The 20,446-nt window shown below is 38.1% G+C and overlaps 1 protein-coding gene across 7 annotated transcripts in view; it reads left to right on the plus strand.

Moving 5' to 3' along the window:
* The window catches only part of usp2a (ubiquitin specific peptidase 2a), a 148,387-nt gene that overhangs the window by 118,517 nt on the left and 9,424 nt on the right, over positions 1–20,446 (plus strand). For 5 of the 7 annotated variants that reach the window (XM_034167764.1, XM_034167767.1, XM_034167766.1 and 2 more), the window contains 8 exons: positions 6,179–6,229; positions 8,633–8,756; positions 11,721–11,832; positions 12,414–12,524; positions 13,934–13,998; positions 17,159–17,262; positions 17,494–17,574; positions 17,974–18,052. In XM_034167764.1, the coding sequence (XP_034023655.1) occupies positions 6,179–6,229; positions 8,633–8,756; positions 11,721–11,832; positions 12,414–12,524; positions 13,934–13,998; positions 17,159–17,262; positions 17,494–17,574; positions 17,974–18,052 (727 nt within the window). The remainder of the gene's footprint in view (positions 1–6,178; positions 6,230–8,632; positions 8,757–11,720; positions 11,833–12,413; positions 12,525–13,933; positions 13,999–17,158; positions 17,263–17,493; positions 17,575–17,973; positions 18,053–20,446) is intronic. The other 2 variants (XM_034167768.1, XM_034167770.1) reach the window with 1 other exon arrangement.

Below are 20,446 nucleotides of genomic sequence, written 5' to 3' on the forward strand. Positions count from 1 at the left end.
TATTTGGTGGGGTGATGTGATCACATCTGTGTATTTCACGTCCACAGTGACAATGAACAGCTGAGATTTGTGGGTTAAAACCTCGTGCTGCACACACATGAAGGTTCAAATTCCCAAAGACTCTCTCAAAGTAAAAATATAACGCAATGCTAAAATACCCTCGGCCGTATGAGCCTTGTGTTCGTTGTAATTTGCAGTTGTTTAATTAATTATTAAGATCTTGTTGTCTTACATACTGTTTGTACATGGTCAATGAAGCCCCTCTATTAATCAGTCAGTCAAAAACAATATTTACGTTTTAACAGCATCGGCAGGAGGCTTTGCGTGTGCGTGTACATGAGCTTTTGACAAAAGTGGAAGTTATGCAAATGAAGGAATATTTGTAGATCACCCTCTGTGCATTTGCTGGTATTAATGAGACAAATTTAACTCCATAGGAAGTTAGCCTTGAGTTAGCACGCTAACGCCACAAAATATGTTATCAGGTTACAAAAAGAGCGTTTTGAGTTTTAGAAGTGTTTATTTCTCACTATCTTTTACATAATATATGACATTGAGGATATATTTACACACAAAAACAGAATTTTGCAGCTAGCTATCAGCCAGTGACATCACCATGCTAACGTCCGCAAAGTAAGTTCAAAGGTGTTATTAGGCTCCAAAAACTGCGTTTTCACTTTTAGACGTGTTTGTTTCTCACTAGCTTTTACATAATATATGAGAGACACAAAGCAAAGCGGTTTTGAAGAGACCAGCCACTGACGTCACGGTGCAGCTCTTCTCTGATTGGCTGTCATCCCCCGCCACTCAAAAACAAAGCAGAACAGATTAAAACAGAATGTGACTTTTTAATCTCTTAAAATATGTCAAGGTTAGCCATCTTTGAACTTTCCAAGGTCTGTGTCCCAACAATGTTCCCTATGAATTTGAAGACTGTGGCAGTAATATAACTGCACTTATGCTGAACACAGACAGACAGACGGACAGACGCCAGGTCGGTAATAAAAAAAAAAACTACCACCTCCACTGAAAAGAACACAAAGCAAAAGAGGAAAAAATGAACATGCCACTCACCCATTTGTAAAGATTTCCAAATGCAGTGGTGGGCACAGCTAACTGAAAAGTTAACTTTGATAACCGTTAATCCGCTAACTGAAAAGTTAACTTTTATAACGTTAAACCGATAAACCCCTAAAAAAAAAATTAGCGGATGTTACAGCTAAAAGCTAAACCGATATCATTTAGTATTGACTCCAGTACACTGGCAGTTACTTACACAACAACGAGCCAGGTCTTCTGTCAGCCTTCTCTCAGCAAAAAGAGACCTAGTAACCAGAGAGAAAGGGAAGAGAAGAAAGAAAAGAAGAAAAAAAAAAAATTATTTTCACACCATACAGACTTGCAGGTGTATCACAGGAGTCGTGCACAGCAAGACAGTTTTGACTTATGGTTAACATTTTAAACATACTAATTCTGGACAAGTATTTGAAATCAACATCACCTCTGTTGTTTTCCAAAGTGAAAATATCAGCTGTATGTTTTAGTTTTAAAGTAATGCACTAATTTTGAATGTTTTAGCGTTTACAGACACACATGCCGAAATGCATTACGGGAAAATTGCCATCTACTGGCCATTCAGTAGATGGTAGTGTTCATGGAAGTGTGAATACCAATTGCCACACATTGCTAAAAGTGGTGAATCACTTACCAGAATTTTCAGTTTTCAAACTGCCTTTTTTTTTTACAAATGAAAAAAAGACATATTTACAAATACAAATTTATTTGTAAAAACCAACACACACATTACTGTAACTTGTTTGTTATACTGACCAACCACTGATGACAGGAAACTAATTTTCCCATAATGCATTTCAGCATGTATGTCTGTAAACGCTAAAACCTTCAAAATTAGTGCATTACTTTAAAACTAAAACATATAGCTGATATTTTCACTTTGTAAAACAACAGAGGTGACGTTAATTTCAATAACTTGTCTGGAATTAGTTTGTTTAAAATAGCAGTAGTCTCATAAAAAATATTTTCAAATGTAACATGGCATTTTTCATGGTATTTGGTGGGGTGATGTGATCACATCTGTGTATTTCACGTCCACAGTGACAATGAACAGCTGAGATTTGTGGGTTAAAACCTCGTGCTGCACACACATGAAGGTTCAAATTCCCAAAGACTCTCTCAAAGTAAAAATATAACGCAATGCTAAAATACCCTCGGCCGTATGAGCCTTGTGTTCGTTGTAATTTGCAGTTGTTTAATTAATTATTAAGATCTTGTTGTCTTACATACTGTTTGTACATGGTCAATGAAGCCCCTCTATTAATCAGTCAGTCAAAAACAATATTTACGTTTTAACAGCATCGGCAGGAGGCTTTGCGTGTGCGTGTACATGAGCTTTTGACAAAAGTGGAAGTTATGCAAATGAAGGAATATTTGTAGATCACCCTCTGTGCATTTGCTGGTATTAATGAGACAAATTTAACTCCATAGGAAGTTAGCCTTGAGTTAGCACGCTAACGCCACAAAATATGTTATCAGGTTACAAAAAGAGCGTTTTGAGTTTTAGAAGTGTTTATTTCTCACTATCTTTTACATAATATATGACATTGAGGATATATTTACACACAAAAACAGAATTTTGCAGCTAGCTATCAGCCAGTGACATCACCATGCTAACGTCCGCAAAGTAAGTTCAAAGGTGTTATTAGGCTCCAAAAACTGCGTTTTCACTTTTAGACGTGTTTGTTTCTCACTAGCTTTTACATAATATATGAGAGACACAAAGCAAAGCGGTTTTGAAGAGACCAGCCACTGACGTCACGGTGCAGCTCTTCTCTGATTGGCTGTCATCCCCCGCCACTCAAAAACAAAGCAGAACAGATTAAAACAGAATGTGACTTTTTAATCTCTTAAAATATGTCAAGGTTAGCCATCTTTGAACTTTCCAAGGTCTGTGTCCCAACAATGTTCCCTATGAATTTGAAGACTGTGGCAGTAATATAACTGCACTTATGCTGAACACAGACAGACAGACGGACAGACGCCAGGTCGGTAATAAAAAAAAAACTACCACCTCCACTGAAAAGAACACAAAGCAAAAGAGGAAAAATGAACATGCCACTCACCCATTTGTAAAGATTTCCAAATGCAGTGGTGGGCACAGCTAACTGAAAAGTTAACTTTGATAACCGTTAATCCGCTAACTGAAAAGTTAACTTTTATAACGTTAAACCGATAAACCCCTAAAAAAAAAATTAGCGGATGTTACAGCTAAAAGCTAAACCGATATCATTTAGTATTGACTCCAGTACACTGGCAGTTACTTACACAACAACGAGCCAGGTCTTCTGTCAGCCTTCTCTCAGCAAAAAGAGACCTAGTAACCAGAGAGAAAGGGAAGAGAAGAAAGAAAAGAAGAAAAAAAAAAAATTATTTTCACACCATACAGACTTGCAGGTGTATCACAGGAGTCGTGCACAGCAAGACAGTTTTGACTTATGGTTAACATTTTAAACATACTAATTCTGGACAAGTATTTGAAATCAACATCACCTCTGTTGTTTTCCAAAGTGAAAATATCAGCTGTATGTTTTAGTTTTAAAGTAATGCACTAATTTTGAATGTTTTAGCGTTTACAGACACACATGCCGAAATGCATTACGGGAAAATTGCCATCTACTGGCCATTCAGTAGATGGTAGTGTTCATGGAAGTGTGAATACCAATTGCCACACATTGCTAAAAGTGGTGAATCACTTACCAGAATTTTCAGTTTTCAAACTGCCTTTTTTTTTTACAAATGAAAAAAAGACATATTTACAAATACAAATTTATTTGTAAAAACCAACACACACATTACTGTAACTTGTTTGTTATACTGACCAACCACTGATGACAGGAAACTAATTTTCCCATAATGCATTTCAGCATGTATGTCTGTAAACGCTAAAACCTTCAAAATTAGTGCATTACTTTAAAACTAAAACATATAGCTGATATTTTCACTTTGTAAAACAACAGAGGTGACGTTAATTTCAATAACTTGTCTGGAATTAGTTTGTTTAAAATTTTAACCACAAGTCAAAACTGTCTTGCTGTGCATGACTCCTGTGATATGCTTGCAAGTCTGTATGGAGTGAAAATGAATGATCTTTCTTCTTCCTCCTCTTTCTTTCTGGTAGCCAGCTCTCCTCTGTTGGTTCAGGATTGAGCCTCTCATCTGTCTGCTACATAACATGGAACAGGCAGGCACTAAAGTCTATGATTTCAGGCTTTCCAAATGTTTTTAACTGTTAAGCTTTAATTCACTATGCACGCAAAATATGTGGTATCGGAATAATAAGGTATATTATATTAATAAGGTATCGGAACTAAATTTAGCTGAAGTTAATTGGTCTGCTGATGGTTTTCAAAGTTAGCTGAAAACCTAATCAGCTAACAAAAAAGTTAGCTTCGCAGATTAGCGGAACTGTGCCCACCACTGTCCAAATGTAAAGTCCACACCATCAAAGAAGCCCCCATGCACGTTTCGCACACGTGATCGCCAGTTGGAGAACATGTCCAGGTCCAAAATAAGTCTTCACGCATGCTTCGTGTGCGAGATCACTGGCCAGAGAATAATGTCCAGCAGCAGAGCTGCTTTCAGGGTGAAGTGTATTGTCTCATCTGTAAATCCAAGCCATCACTTTCAAATAAAAGCTCAAAGGCTTTGTTATCAGACATAACTGCATTTGTCTGTCTGTCTGTCGGCCATCGGGATGTTTCTGTTTTCCTAATATGCTGAGAATTGCTTTATTTTTTAATATTTTACAGAAATGCACCTGTTAACTCGCTCGAGGAGAGGAATAAAAATCATCAGAGACCACTAATTATTATTATTCCTGCATGTGCGCAGAGAGACTCACAATCATGAGTACTTTGATGTTGTGTTGTTCACTGGGGCATTAAAAAAAATGTACGGCATGTCCTTTAAACATAATTGCTGGATCTGCTTTGAAGTTTCACAAGTGCATTCGCCACCCCTGTGTTCTGCTATCTATACATTACATAACTGCTGAACTTATGTAATAAAATAAAACTGACTGTAATTTCTACAAAGCATTTTCCTCTACCATTTCTTAAATCTTGCATTTCAGGGTTTTACCCTAACAATACAAATAAGGCATGCATGACTAAAGAGAACTGTGTGGGGAAAATCCTAATTGTAACTTGAATCTCTTTGTTCTAAGTGGTAAAACCTGTTCAACCCAGTTCGACATGCACATTTTAGCAAATAATAAACAAAAAGTATCCCAGACTAAGAGTATAACCACTTAAGTAAAGTAATTATGTAATACCAAAACAAATGGCAAAGAAAACAAATAATAAAATAGTGTATGAACACACAAATAAATCTAACAGAACTTACTTAGGATTTTGACCCACATGGTGGGTTGAAATACATCAATAAGACATTATGAGTTTTCCCAACCATCAAATTCTTGTCTGCTGACAGTGCGCGTGTTCGGGCTTGAACTTTGTTTTTAAGTCACTGTTGCATCTTGTGAACATTAATGTACCACATCGATGGGAGCCAAGTTTGTTTTGCCCTTGTAATATCCCATAACCGCATCTACTGTAACACCTGTTGGGTGGTTAGCGGATGCCGGATGGATTATCGAAAATTATCAGCAGTTGTGTTTGAATCTTAAATGTGGTTTGACTGCCTCCTGAACACTGGGGGTGCTGTGTGCTTGTTGTGCCACTCCGCTCAGATAACAAGCTATGAACCATGGGAATAAACATGATGCAAATTCAGGATGAAACACACAGCTAAATAGAAAAGTAAAAGTGAAACTGAATAATGTGGGTGGGGATGGTACTGCAAATTAGCAATGGTTCAGAACAGTGTTGTGGAATGTTGAGAAACCTGTTTGGAGCATTGTTCCATCTCGAGCTGTGTCAGATGCAGTAAGTTTACTGATTCAAAACAAATGCTTCAAAACCCGCCAGTTGATTTGCCCCCTCGGTTGTTGAAACATCATAAAACACAAGTCAGTGAACTTGGATCACATCATTTTTGAATTTCATAGTATTTAAAAGTTTGTATGTGTACGAGCATGTACACTGCTTGTTAAATATGTCTCTTACAACAACACTTAAATATTATGCCTTTTGTTTTTCAGAACTCAAAGAGTGCCCAAGGCCTGGTGGGACTAAAGAACTTAGGAAACACTGTAAGTACAGCAACCGCATGCAGGCTTAATTACAGTACATCTGTCTTGACTGTATTTAGCCAGATGCTGTGTCAAAATATAGTGTTGCTCTTGTATCTTTTATGGTGGAGGGTTGGGTGCACTGAGCTCCCAAAATCCAGTTAATCATAGTCTGTTGTGAGCTTGTTAATATCTGGTGCAGTCCTCATGAGAATGGAGGTCCAGCAGAGTATCTGCAAGGTAACAGGCCAAAGAGCGCTCCTAAAATAAATTGTGTGTGTGTGCCTGTCTGTTCTGTCAGTGAACAGTAACCTAATCACAGTGCTCTGAACTGTGGACCAGCACTCATTCTCTACGTGCTGTGCACATGCAGTGCAGACGGAAATAGACAGCACAGTCCTCCATAATGTGTTGTTGTTATTATTATTCAAAGTAGATTTCAAGAATATGGCTTTTAGACAAGACCACTTCCCACCATTTTTTTCAGGAAGCGGCATTTTTGAGTAGAAATTGGTATCCAGTTTTTTTGGGATGGAATAAACTCTCCTGAATCTTGAAAAAAATGGATACCAAAAATGGATAAATGCTATATTGCTGTCTCAGTTTTGAATATTGTTAAAATGTTTAAGAAAAATATGAACAGATGTTTGAATGACAGTACATAAAATGTGTTCTCTCAACAACAAACATGCATGTTTTCATTTGTGAAATTTCATACTGTCTTCTTAAGTTAACTATTTCAACAGTTCTTTTAGTCAGACAGGAAAGATTGTTTGAAATTTAACTTTCAGTCCAACATGCATTGAAACATGCATGTTGTTGTTATGCAGATGTTGAATATTTGTCTTTAATTCTTATTTTGGTCTAATTTGTCTTTTGGTCTAATGGTCATTTATTATATGTTGGTCATGATTTAAAAAACGTAACCTGGACATCAGAATACATGCACCGTTTGTTAGTAGTTTGTTCCTCATGAGCGGTATTCCGTGATCACTGTTAATCACTAAATAACTTATTAATGAAATGGCATAGAACATATAGAAGTGACAAATTAAGATGTGTGTGAGTAACATGATTTTTGTCATGATGTTATTCAGGAAAATACATAGAAATGTTGAACGCTTTATTTAAAATTTGTCGTTCATCTACTGTATACGTTTCTTGTCCATTTAGAAGCTAAAAATGGAAATGTTAGCTTGGTATCCTATTTTTCCATGAACTGGACCATTTAAACACCTTAAAAACAATACTGATATACTTCTACTCAAAAATGCCTGTTCACTTTTATAAAGCCACTTTCATGAATACTATCTAGACTATTTGGAAGACCCTCTGAACATGTAGCAGTTTAGGTTATGACTGGTTGCAAGGTTATAGGTTATATTTCAAATATCATATGGCATATAAAGTTGTCAGCTGATTGTTTTGAGAACTAAAAGTCAGGATACTCTATGTCTGTTTATGCATTTGCGGACATCAGTTTAAATGTGCTATGGCTAGAAACTTACAAACTCAATCAAGTCAATTAGAATGTCTCCTTTACTTCCACATGAGACTATGTAAAAATAATATTTGCAATTTATTTAAGCTTTTCTTTACCATGCAACATTTTTAGTGGGTCAGCAATTTACTTAGGCTAAGATATTTACTTCTTTAAACAGCATGGAAGATACCAGAATTTTCCAGAAATTGATGGTTTTACTTGTAAAACCTTCTGAATGACAAGCCAAGTCTGCTTCCTCCTTTAGGAACATGTCAAAATGTTTCTTGGTACCAGGAGCAGCTGTACAGTGGATTATTCAAAAACATAAAAAGGTTGGAATCAGAACAGACTTTACGTCACTGATGATGGAGAATCAAACTATCGCTTAGGACTGCACTTTTGTTCTAAATGTTCTCCAGTACCTCAGGATTACAACTAAGAAATGAATGAAAGTTGGATGCATCAGACAGAAAAATGACCTACCTAAACCTTTAGCAGAGCACTGCATCACCAAAGGCAGAAGCCATCACTTTAATCCAAAATTGATTTTGTCCTGGTCAGGTCTGGCAACATGCACTGGCATTGCACAGAGCTGCATCCACCATACTAAGGAACTGCCTTGGGTTGTCTGGATGGCAACCATCCAAGCAGACAACCAGTCCATCCCCACTTCTCAAATTTCTATCAATTTATCTACTGCAGCCAGCACCACAGTGGCAAAGTAAATGTGCACCATTTAATGTGCAGTCAAGGGAGTGAGCAGAGGCACTGCAGTGTTAAGTGTCCATGAACATGCACACAACGGCAAAGGTGAAAGATGTCACAGTTCAACAACACCCCAGAGGGGTGAAACAGTGGCGGCACCTGGATGATCAGGAACCCAGTCGTATTTTAAACATTCAGTCACATTAATTGTCTGGGTTTTTTTTAATGTTTTACAGTGCTTCATGAACAGCATCTTGCAGTGTCTCAGCAACACACACAGCCTGCGAGACTACTGCCTGCACAACTCGCACCGCAGAGACCTTAACAACAACAGCCGCACCAACACAGCCCTCATGGAAGGTGAGACGCGCATCACTCAGGCCTCCCTGGAATCCAAATCCACACCTATCAGCCTCTGACAACAGCGCCTCCTCTGTCACTGGACTGTAGTTGCATTTTATTATGATGTGCTTTTTGCTGTGTGGAGATGCATGATAAGAAGCATTATCTGACACAAGCTGGTTGTATGAGTCATAGCATTAAAGCTACAGTTTGTAGGATTTCATTTCATCTAGTGTTGCAATATGTTTTCACAAAAAATTAATCGTAAAATATTTCAAAAAGTAGTGCACAAAAATCTGTACATGCATATCCCACATATTTTCTGCCTGGAGGCAGTGATGATTTTACCAACAACAAGGTGGATCATCTGAGCAAAAGTACAAGTGATAAGTCATGTTTTACTTATTATTATTGTTGTTTTTCTAACCCAAAATCGACACCTTAACCTTAAAACAAATTGTCCATTTCTGAACATGAAATGTGCATAGCAGTTGTGCAGTTAGCAGTGCTGGGCACAGTTCAGCTAATCCGATAGCAGCTAATTATCAAAGCTAATGTTTTTGCTATTGGATTAGCTTTTCAGATACGTTTTAAAACCATCATCGAACCGATTATCTTCCGATAAATTTAGTTCCGATAACTTTCAGTCCGATAATATTTTCTTTGGTAGTAAAGTTTAACGGTCAAAAATGTTTGTAAACCCTAAAATCAAACATTTTAGTCCATTTGTTTTGTGTTTCTAGCCACGGAGCAGAGGCTGCCTGTTGATTGCTGATGACGTCATCATTAAGCGCAAAATGTGATTGGCCGGTCGACGCAGAGTAATTTTTTTGTGGCTGTAATTTAATCGCCAAAACTCGGTGGGGGAGAGGAGCTCTCATGGCGCAGCTGTGTGTACAGAGGGAGGGACTTTTCTTCACGTTTAGACATTGTTTTGGATTTAAAATGTGGATTATTTATTCCGATGAATCCGACTGAAACTAACACGTAAGAATTTATATTTACTACGTGTATTTTACTCTGCCAATCAATGCATTAATGGATGCATTTCGGTTGTTTAAGTGGCAGGGTTCAAAGCATGCGAAAAAAGCGGCAGCTTTTAGTTTGTAAATGACAGTGTATCTAATACCGAGATAAACTGTGACTTCTAATACTGTGTTTTACTGCTTTTGAAAGATGATGACATTGTTTGGGGTTTTATTTTTTATTTACTCATTTTTCATGTGTTCTTTGTGTTTGTGATCCTTGAATTTACCCAGAAGCCCCTGCAGCGCTTAAAGTGAAACTGGTTTATCAGAAGCCAGCAGTGTAATCTGATGTGGCCGTGTCCAAATCAATACTAATAGTTATCGGTTATCTGTAATAAATTTTTTAGTAGTTTATTGGTTTATCATCATAAAAGATAACTTTTCAGTTATCTGATTAATGGTTATCGAAGCTAACTTTTTGGTTAGCTGTGCCCACCACTGGCATTTGGTTAGGAATATGCATCAAATATAGCGCTTAACGTTTTCGATCACATCGTATGAAACACATCATGAAATCAGGTATCGTTGTGAGGTGGTAGATTGAATTATGCCGTCTCCAGTCATGATTTGTTCCTTTCGCATATTTACGTCTTTGATGCCTGGGATTTATGCTTGCTTGCCTTCTCATGTAAGTAATATGTATGATCCTCCATTTCCCAAAAATGACGGTTCTGACACTTATACACTGCATACACTAGAGTACACTTCGGGCCTCATATTTCAGTCCAAACCCAACCCCGCATCCGACAGAGTAGTGACCGTACCAGACCTGAGCCTGACAGGCATTTTAACATTTCTGCCTGAACCCAACGCTGTTGACGTCGGTGTTATTTCCATCTTAAACAAAATCGCAAACAGGAAGAAAGCTGTTAGAGCCTGTATTTTCCTTTTTTTTAATCAACAAAAATGATTGTTTGCATCATGTGAAGCAGACCTGTTGGCCCCAGCACAGAGTAAATAAAGTCTTTTAATCTGACCTGTTGGGTTCTTTCAGCCGGATTCATCATCACAGCCTGACGATACCTGTTGTCCACATGACGCTCTTGTTTTTGAAGACAATGTCTGGAAATATTTGAATTTGTTATAGTGGAAATTGCATGTGAATAAATGCAGTATTTTTAAAGAGGTCCTCAGTATCGTAATGCAGTGCTCCAGTCACATTACTCTGCCTAAGCCGCTTTATCTCACTACCAACAAGGAGAAAAAAATTAGTTATTTTAAAAGTTGAAAGTTCTTTCTGCAATTATTTTATTAGGGTCACGGTGCTCCATTGATTTGGGATCAGCATTCACCACAGCCATCCATTGTCTCTGCAGCACTCTGCATGTGACGAAAATAAATCCTGTTATTGATCCACCAAGATAAAAAAAAAGTGTGTTAAATTACACTGTTAACAACAACAACATGTCATTCATTATGAGCAATTGAGTTTAGAGAGGCAGGGCTGTGACATCATCATTTCAGAAAAGTTGCGTATGTTCAGTGTCTATGTGCTGGCATGACCAAACCCAACCTGAACCAGACTATCATTTCAAAATATTTGTCCAAACCTGACACATCGGCTCTTGTCGGGCCCGGATCAGGCACGCTCTAGTATACACTCATTTTCTTTTCTTTTTTCAGTCTTCTAACTATGCTGCAAAATGTGAGAGACACATTATGTCCCTTTTGGGCTACTGTATCAACATGGATGTGCAACATGGTGACCTCATGAGGGGGCCCACTCTGCCCTTCTAGATGAAGGGCTCATTCACTCATGAAAACACATCAATTCATTATCAGAGATAATTATACTCTAATGAACAGATAGTTATGAATTAATTTCTGCTAATAAACATCCCTAAATTGTACACACTATCGATTTAAGCAGAAGGACCCAGCACCTTATACCGACATGGAGTTTCTGTTTGTCTTACCATCACTGTTACAGCTGTGTGAATGTGTGTGTTGGTAGAATTTGCCAAGCTGATGCAGACTATATGGACGTCGTCCAGCAATGAAGCAGTCAGCCCCTCTGAGTTCAAAACGCAGATCCAGAGATATGCTCCCAGATTTGTAGGATACAAGTAAGTTGTTTATTTTTTTAACTCTTCTCTCCATGTTCTGTGAGCTGTCACATATTTTATAGCATTTTATTGTTGTCTTATTTCTACCCAAGTTTTTTTCTGAGTGTAAAGTAACTGCTGACATAAGAGAGCTCATAAATAACTGGGTCTACAATTGCAGCCTTCATATGTCCAAAATGTGGGACCTAAGATGACACCCAATAAAAGCCTATCTGAACCTTATGGTACTGTATTTTCCAAGGTATATGTTGCTTTTAACTAGTTGCAGGACCTCCGGCACTAGTTTAAAAAATGTGAATTGTACTCAAGAATGTACAATAGATTAAAAAGGAGACTGAAAGTGAGAAACCCCATCAGAAAGTTTACCCAGTAATTGGCCATTTCAGCCATTGCATTGAAGACCCACCAGCAAACATTTAATGCTAGTGACAGTTTGGACTGATTGAGACATTAGAATCAGACACAATACCTGCTGCAGTCAAATTGTTCTCAACCCAGGTCAGATCAGACTGAGTGATACTTGGACGCAGCCTGAATTGGGCCCATAATGAAATAATTGTGACAGCCTGAGTACTTTGTAGCCAACAGGATGCTCAGGAGTTCCTGCGCTTCCTTCTCGACGGCCTGCACAATGAGGTCAACAGGGTCACTGTCAGACCGAGAGGAACTGCTGAAGACGTTGACCACCTACCGTAAGTAGTCGTCCCAGCAGACGGTGTATGTGGACAGAATCAGTGGGCCTACTGTATGTCTCTGAATGTTTGCTGGATTTCTGTGGTGTTTCTGTTTCGCCATATGGTTTTGAAAAGTGTACTTTAGGCTTTTGGTATTATGCTTATATATATTTCCAGCTTCTTACACACATTTATTTTATTATGGTTTAAAAAACAGAGTTTTTATAACATGGCTACAACTTAATCATTCATAAAGGCTTCATTACTGTCAAAACATTAATTTATGAATATGTTTTGTAATAGTGTCTCTTCTTATGTTGTATTGTTGGCTGTATAAGTTTAAATACGTAGGGGTCAGAAGTAATCTCTGTAACTTTCACAATCATTACCCACAAAAGTAGGTCAACTTTGTGTCAATATTAAAAGCTGTTTGAATTATTTCTACCGTAAATTTTTCCCCCCAGTGTAGCAAACCTTTTTGAAAAGTGCCTTTATTGTCCTGTGATCTGTCTGCTTTTTGGCTAAATGAAGCCTCATGTAACATTTGGTTCTCTTTTTAAAAAAAAGGGTTCAGAGCAAACTGAAATGGATTGAGCTCTATATTAAGTCTTTTATTTTATTTTATTTACTTAATTATTTTACAAATTTTGCACCATTTACCACCATAATAGGTTGAGCTAAAACTCTAAGCACCTCAGCTGATTCTCCCCCCAAGCAGCTTTTGTCCGATGCATTCTCCCCCTGCTCCACCCGAGCAAGCACCAAAATTCATTCTCCAAAAATTTAGGAAATTTCTTTTGTTTTTAGTTTTTGTTTCTCTCTCCCAGAGCTTGTTGCTCGACTTCACCTGCACTTCAATTAAATTTATTTAAATTTATTTTGTTTATATATCGCCAAATCACAGCAAAGCTGCCTCAAGGCGCTTCACAGAAGTAAGGTCTAACCTTACCAACCCCTAGAGCAAGCACACAGGTGACAGTGGTAAGGAAAAACTCCCTCTGATGAGTTGAGGAAGAACCCTCAAGCAGACCAGTCTCAGAGGGGTGAATTACTCAAAGGGCTACAGTTGGCTCATGATATACCAGGGCAGGCGTGGCATAACTAGATGCAACTCTGGGCAAACTTGGTGTACACTCCTTCTTAAACTCTTGCTATCTTGTGATAGTTCTTGGTGTGTTGGCTCTGCAAGAGTCCACCTTGATAAATTTAGTGAGATTAAATTATAGCAGTCGGCATTGGCTGCTGGCTCTCACACAGATCTTTGGCCTGTAAAACTGGAAGCGTGATGGAATCCATTGTTTGAATTAGCCAAGATAGCGGAGCAGTGATGCACAGGTCACATTTGGTTGTAGTGACAAATCTGTAAATACATGTTCAGATCAAAAAGTGTGGACTTTAGTTGACATATCATTTGTGCCCATGTTCAGGGATGAAGAGAAAGGGAAGAAGATGTGGAGCAAATACCTGGAGAGGGAAGATAGTAAGATAGTAGGTAAGTAAAACGATTTTGGTTGCTTTCAGGAATACCCACAAGAAATATCAGGCTGATATTAGTGTTTCATTGGTCTGTAGGACAATATTCATTTAGATCTAGTACTATGCAGATGGCACTCTAGAACTTCAACAAAAACTTCATGCCTAATCTATCATCTAGCAAAGGACAGTGCACAACACTGCACCACTCTCTCTCCTGACACATATTCACACCCAGTGCACATATTATTTAAAGACCAGGAACTTCAGATCACGTGTTTGTGTTGATTTCAAAGTAAAGTGTGGTCAGGTGGTGGTTTCATATCTATCATGTGTGCGTATATATATATATAGATATATATATATATATATATATATATATATATATATATATATATATATATATATATATATATAGATATATATAGATATATATATATACGCACACACTCACACACACACATTTATTGTTATTTATATTAATTATTAAGCTCTTGCGTACAATTTCTACATGTTCAATAAAGCCCCTTCATCAATCAGTCAATCATAAGCAATATTTACGTTTAAACAGGGTCTGCAGGAGGGTGTGCGTGTGCGCATACATCAGCTTTTTACAAAGCAAAAGTTAGCTTTGAGTTAGTGTGCACGCTGACATCCGCAAAATGTCTTGTAAATGACTCCAGAGGTGTTATCAGGTTACAAAAACAGCATTTTAATTTTTAGAAGTGTTTATTTCTTGCTAGCTTTAACATAATATATGACAAAGAAGTTATATTTATACACAAACAAAACTAAGTTTGCATTTAGCTAGACCAGCCACTGACGTCACAGTGCCACTCTACTCCGATTAGCTGTCATTTCCGCCCCTCAAATAAATGGAACAGAATGGGACTTTTTAACCTCTTTATATAGGTCAAGGTTAGCCATCTCTGAACTTGTCCAAGGTCTGTGTCCCAAGAATGTTCCCTGTGAATTTGAAGACTGGCAGTAATAGGACTGGACTTATGCTGAACACAGAGAGACAGACGGATGGACGCAAAGCCTTCACAATACCGATGGCCATATTTGATGACCTTGGGTAAAAATTCAATAATGAAAGAGCCTCACATGGTGGGTTCACAGTGCACAGCCTCTGTAAAGAGTACTGTATTTATTATTTTGAAATTTTATCTCAGATTTAGAACCTTCCTTTTTTAAATGATACATAAAATATGTTTAACTGTAATGTAGTTGTATGTATGCAATTCACATATCAGCACTTACTTTTAGTCTGTAGCTTTCTGTCCCAATTATAATTGTGGTTTCGAAAGAAAACAATTTGGGCACCTCTCTTCTATACAGATGTGTGATTGAACGTATGCCCATATAGCTTACAATCCAGCGCTGCTTGCTTGTGTTTGTTTAGTAAGACTATCCTTTAGCAGTTTTCCATTATTTTTTGAATGCGTCTCAAACAGTACTGATACATCACACGTCTGTTATACAACCCCTGGCAAAAATTATGGAATCACCGGCCTCGGAGGATGTTCATTCAGTTGTTTAATTTTGTAGAAAAAAAAGCAGATCACAGACATGACACAAAACTAAAGTAATTTCAAATGGCAACTTTCTGGCTTTAAGAAACACTATAAGAAATCAAGAAAAAAAAGATTGTGGCAGTCAGTAACGGTTACTTTTTTAGACCAAGCAGAAGAAAAAAATATGGAATCACTCAATTCTGAGGAAAAAATTATGGAATCACCCTGTAAATTTTCATCCCCAAAACTAACACCTGCATCATATCAGATCTGCTCGTTAGTCTGCATCTAAAAAGGAGTGATCACACCTTGGAGAGCTGTTGCACCAAGTGGACTGACATGAATCATGGCTCCAACACGAGATGTCAATTGAAACAAAGGAGAGGATTATCAAACTCTTAAAAGAGGGTAAATCATCACGCAATGTTGCAAAAGATGTTGGTTGTTCACAGTCAGCTGTGTCTAAACTCTGGACCAAATACAAACAACATGGGAAGGTTGTTAAAGGCAAACATACTGGTAGACCAAGGAAGACATCAAAGCGTCAAGACAGAAAACTTAAAGCAATAAGTCTCAAAAATCGAAAAATGCACAACAAAACAAATGAGGAACGAATGGGAGGAAACTGGAGTCAACGTCTGTGACCGAACTGTAAGAAACCGCCTAAAGGAAATGGGATTTACATACAGAAAAGCTAAACAAAAGCCATCATTAACACCTAAACAGAAAAAAAAACAAGGTTACAATGGGCTAAGGAAACGCAATCGTGGACTGTGGATGACTGGATGAAAGTCATATTCAGTGATGAAGCTCGAATCTGCATTGGGCAAGGTGATGATGCTGGAACTTTTGTTTGGTGCCGTTCCAATGAGATTTATAAAGATGACTGCCTGAAGAGAACATGTAAATTTCCACAGTCATTGATGATATGGGGCTGCATGTCAGGTAAAGGCACTGGGGAGATGGCTGTCATTACATCATCAATAAATGCACAAGTTTACGTTGATATTTTGGACAATTGAAAGGATGTTTGGGGATGATGAAATCATTTTTCAAGATGATAATGCATCTTGCCATAGAGCAAAAACTGTGAAAACATTCCTTGCAAAAAGACACATAGGGTCAATGTCATGGCATAGGGTCAATGTCAATGAGCAGATCTGATTTGATGCAGGTGTTAGTTTGGGGGATGAAAATTTACAGGGTGATTCCATAATTTATTCCTCAGAATTGAGTGATTCCATATTTTTTTCCTCTGCTTGGTCTAAAAAAGTAACCGTTACTGACTGTCACAATCTTTTTTCTTGATTTCTTATAGTGTTTCTTAAAGCCAGAAAGTTGCCATTTGAAATGACTTTAGTTTTGTGTCATGTCTGTGATCTGCTTTTTTTCTACAAAATTAAACAACTGAATGAACATCATCCGAGGCCAGTGATTCCATAATTTTTGCCAGGGGTTGTAGCTTGACAAGGTAAAGAGAGGCAGGTGACAAGAAAATATCATTTGTTACCACCAGCTCCACACCCCCGACCCTAAAAGAAGAAAATCAAGCTTTAGTTAAAAAAAAAAAATTACAGTATTTTTTATTTAAATCGGTGATGCATCATGTTTTTCTTGCATCACTTCATTCTTTTTCCCCTCTTTCTCTTTATTCCATATTAGACCTGTTTGTAGGTCAGCTGAAGAGTTCTCTGACCTGCAGCTACTGTGGTTTCTGCTCCACTGTGTTTGACCCCTTCTGGGATCTCTCTTTACCGATCGCCAAGGTTAGAAACACACAGACAGAAAGACACACACGTGCATGTCAGCGTAATCACAGCTGGACCAATGATTAGAATTTTTAGTTTTGGGGGAGGCAAAAAAGTTTGTGCTCACAGCTCTTAACTACTTTTTTATTATTATTGTCTTCCTTCTTGTCTCTGTACTGTTGTGTGTCTGTGGTTCTGTGTGATTGCTTGCATGTATGCTAATGTGAATGCGTTGGTGTTTGCACTCAGAAGGGCTACGGTGAGGTGAGTCTTATGGACTGTATGCGGTTCTTCACCAAAGAAGATGTCCTCGATGGGGACGAAAAGCCTGTAAGTGTGCAGAACGACAGCCACATGGAGGAGGGTGATGGTGACATGGTGTTAGACGCTTACAGCTTTTCCTGTCAGTGCCACTAAACACATTGCATCTGCTTTAACAAATCTAATTGTATTTTTCATTTTATTTTCACACTCAGCTTTTTCAAAAATTCAACTTATTTTCACCGAGCTAAAATGAAAAATCCTATTATTTTCTATCCAAATTTTCTAACATGCATTTCCGACGGGCTTTCCAGATATTTTAAAAGTCCATCATTTTGCATAATTTTTTTAAAAGTTTATCATTTTCAACATGTAGAACCCTCGTGGTCATAGAGTAAGTAGCCTTGTGTTCTTACGCTGCATGAAGACTTAAGCACTGCTAACTGTGTTCGTGTTGGTTCCCCACAGACGTGTTACAGGTGTAAAGCCAGAAGAAGATGCACTAAGAAGTTCACAATACAAAAGTTCCCCAAGATATTAGTGCTTCGTATCCTTTCCCTGTGGAGTGCACAAATTTTATGAAGTGGCCTAATGCGCTCAAGTGTAATATAATGGTGTCAAATGTATATTCAGTAAGTGCTTATTTGTTTGCTGCTTAAGCATTCAGTCAGTATCTGCATGAATGTTTGGCAGTGCACTAAGCAGTTATTCCTAAATGCCATGTACCAAATTATAATGGTTCTGGTTAAATTTGGTTGAATTTGATGCACCACATCAATTGAAAAAGCGGCTTTGTTTTGCTTATGTAATTTCCCATAGCCATGTCTGCCATCTGCTGGATGTCAGTAAATGCTGGATCGATGATGGCTAGAGTTATGTGGGGTTGTCGATGAATGAGGTAGTCGGTTTCTGCACAGAAACATGGTCATATACCTCCACACAAGCCTGTAGAAAGGGTTTTGTCTGAATTCAGTCACAAAATAAAAAGAGAATGAGGGAGATAGTTGAGCCTGAAGTGGCTGGGCCCAGTGAGATAGTTACAGCACAGAAACCTAATAACAGAAATAAACTGTTGTTTTTGGATCATATAACAGTAGTTCCATACTAAAACTAAAATAACATGCTTATACTTTTACACAAGCCTGCAGAAAGGATTCTGCATGAATTTAACTGCGAATGGCAAAGGCGAGGGAGATGTTCCAGTGAGGTACGCAGTGACTGAGGGTCAGTAAGAGAGAGCGTTTCCACACTAAAATATACTAATTCAGAGAGATGAGCTGTTACATTCCATTCGTTTCACGGGGTTACTTTCTACAACTCAAATCAATCAATCAATCAATTTTTTTTTATATAGCGCCAAATCACAACAAACAGTTGCCCCAAGGCGCTTTATATTGTAAGGCAAGGCCATACAATAATTATGTAAAACCCCAACGGTCAAAACGACCCCCTGTGAGCAAGCACTTGGCTACAGTGGGAAGGAAAAACTCCCTTTTAAAAGGAAGAAACCTCCAGCAGAACCAGGCTCAGGGAGGGGCAGTCTTCTGCTGGGACTGGTTGGGGCTGAGGGAGAGAACCAGGAAAAAGACATGCTGTGGAGGGGAGCAGAGATCGATCACTAATGATTAAATGCAGAGTGGTGCATACAGAGCAAAAAGAGAAAGAAACAGTGCATCATGGGAACCCCCCAGCAGTCTACGTCTATAGCAGCATAACTAAGGGATGGTTCAGGGTCACCTGATCCAGCCCTAACTATAAGCTTTAGCAAAAAGGAAAGTTTTAAGCCTAATCTTAAAAGTAGAGAGGGTGTCTGTCTCCCTGATCTGACTTGGGAGCTGGTTCCACAGGAGAGGAGCCTGAAAGCTGAAGGCTCTGCCTCCCATTCTACTCTTACAAACCCTAGGAACTACAAGTAAGCCTGCAGTCTGAGAGCGAAGCGCTCTATTGGGGTGATATGGTACTAAGATAAGATGGGACCTGATTATTCAAAACCTTATAAGTAAGAAGAAGAATTTTAAATTCTATTCTAGAATTAACAGGAAGCCAATGAAGAGAGGCCAATATGGGTGAGATATGCTCTCTCCTTCTAGTCCCCGTCAGTACTCTAGCTGCAGCATTTTGAATTAACTGAAGGCTTTTTAGGGAACTTTTAGGACAACCTGATAATAATGAATTACAATAGTCCAGCCTAGAGGAAATAAATGCATGAATTAGTTTTTCAGCATCACTCTGAGACAAGACCTTTCTGATTTTAGAGATATTGCGTAAATGCAAAAAAGCAGTCCTACATATTTGTTTAATATGCGCTTTGAATGACATATCCTGATCAAAAATGACTCCAAGATTTCTCACAGTATTACTAGAGGTCAGGGTAATGCCATCCAGAGTAAGGATCTGGTTAGACACCATGTTTCTAAGATTTGTGGGGCCAAGTACAATAACTTCAGTTTTATCTGAGTTTAAAAGCAGGAAATTAGAGGTCATCCATGTCTTTATGTCTGTAAGACAATCCTGCAGTTTAGCTAATTGGTGTGTGTCCTCTGGCTTCATGGATAGATAAAGCTGGGTATCATCTGCGTAACAATGAAAATTTAAGCAATACCGTCTAATAATACTGCCTAAGGGAAGCATATATAAAGTGAATAAAATTGGTCCTAGCACAGAACCTTGTGGAACTCCATAATTAACTTTAGTCTGTGAAGAAGATTCCCCATTTACATGAACAAATTGTAATCTATTAGACAAATATGATTCAAACCACCGCAGCGCAGTGCCTTTAATACCTATGGCATGCTCTAATCTCTGTAATAAAATTTTATGGTCAACAGTATCAAAAGCAGCACTGAGGTCTAACAGAACAAGCACAGAGATGAGTCCACTGTCCGAGGCCATAAGAAGATCATTTGTAACCTTCACTAATGCTGTTTCTGTACTATGATGA

This window comes from Thalassophryne amazonica, chromosome 4 (genome assembly GCF_902500255.1).
Source record: "Thalassophryne amazonica chromosome 4, fThaAma1.1, whole genome shotgun sequence".
In the NCBI taxonomy this organism is placed as follows: domain Eukaryota; kingdom Metazoa; phylum Chordata; class Actinopteri; order Batrachoidiformes; family Batrachoididae; genus Thalassophryne; species Thalassophryne amazonica.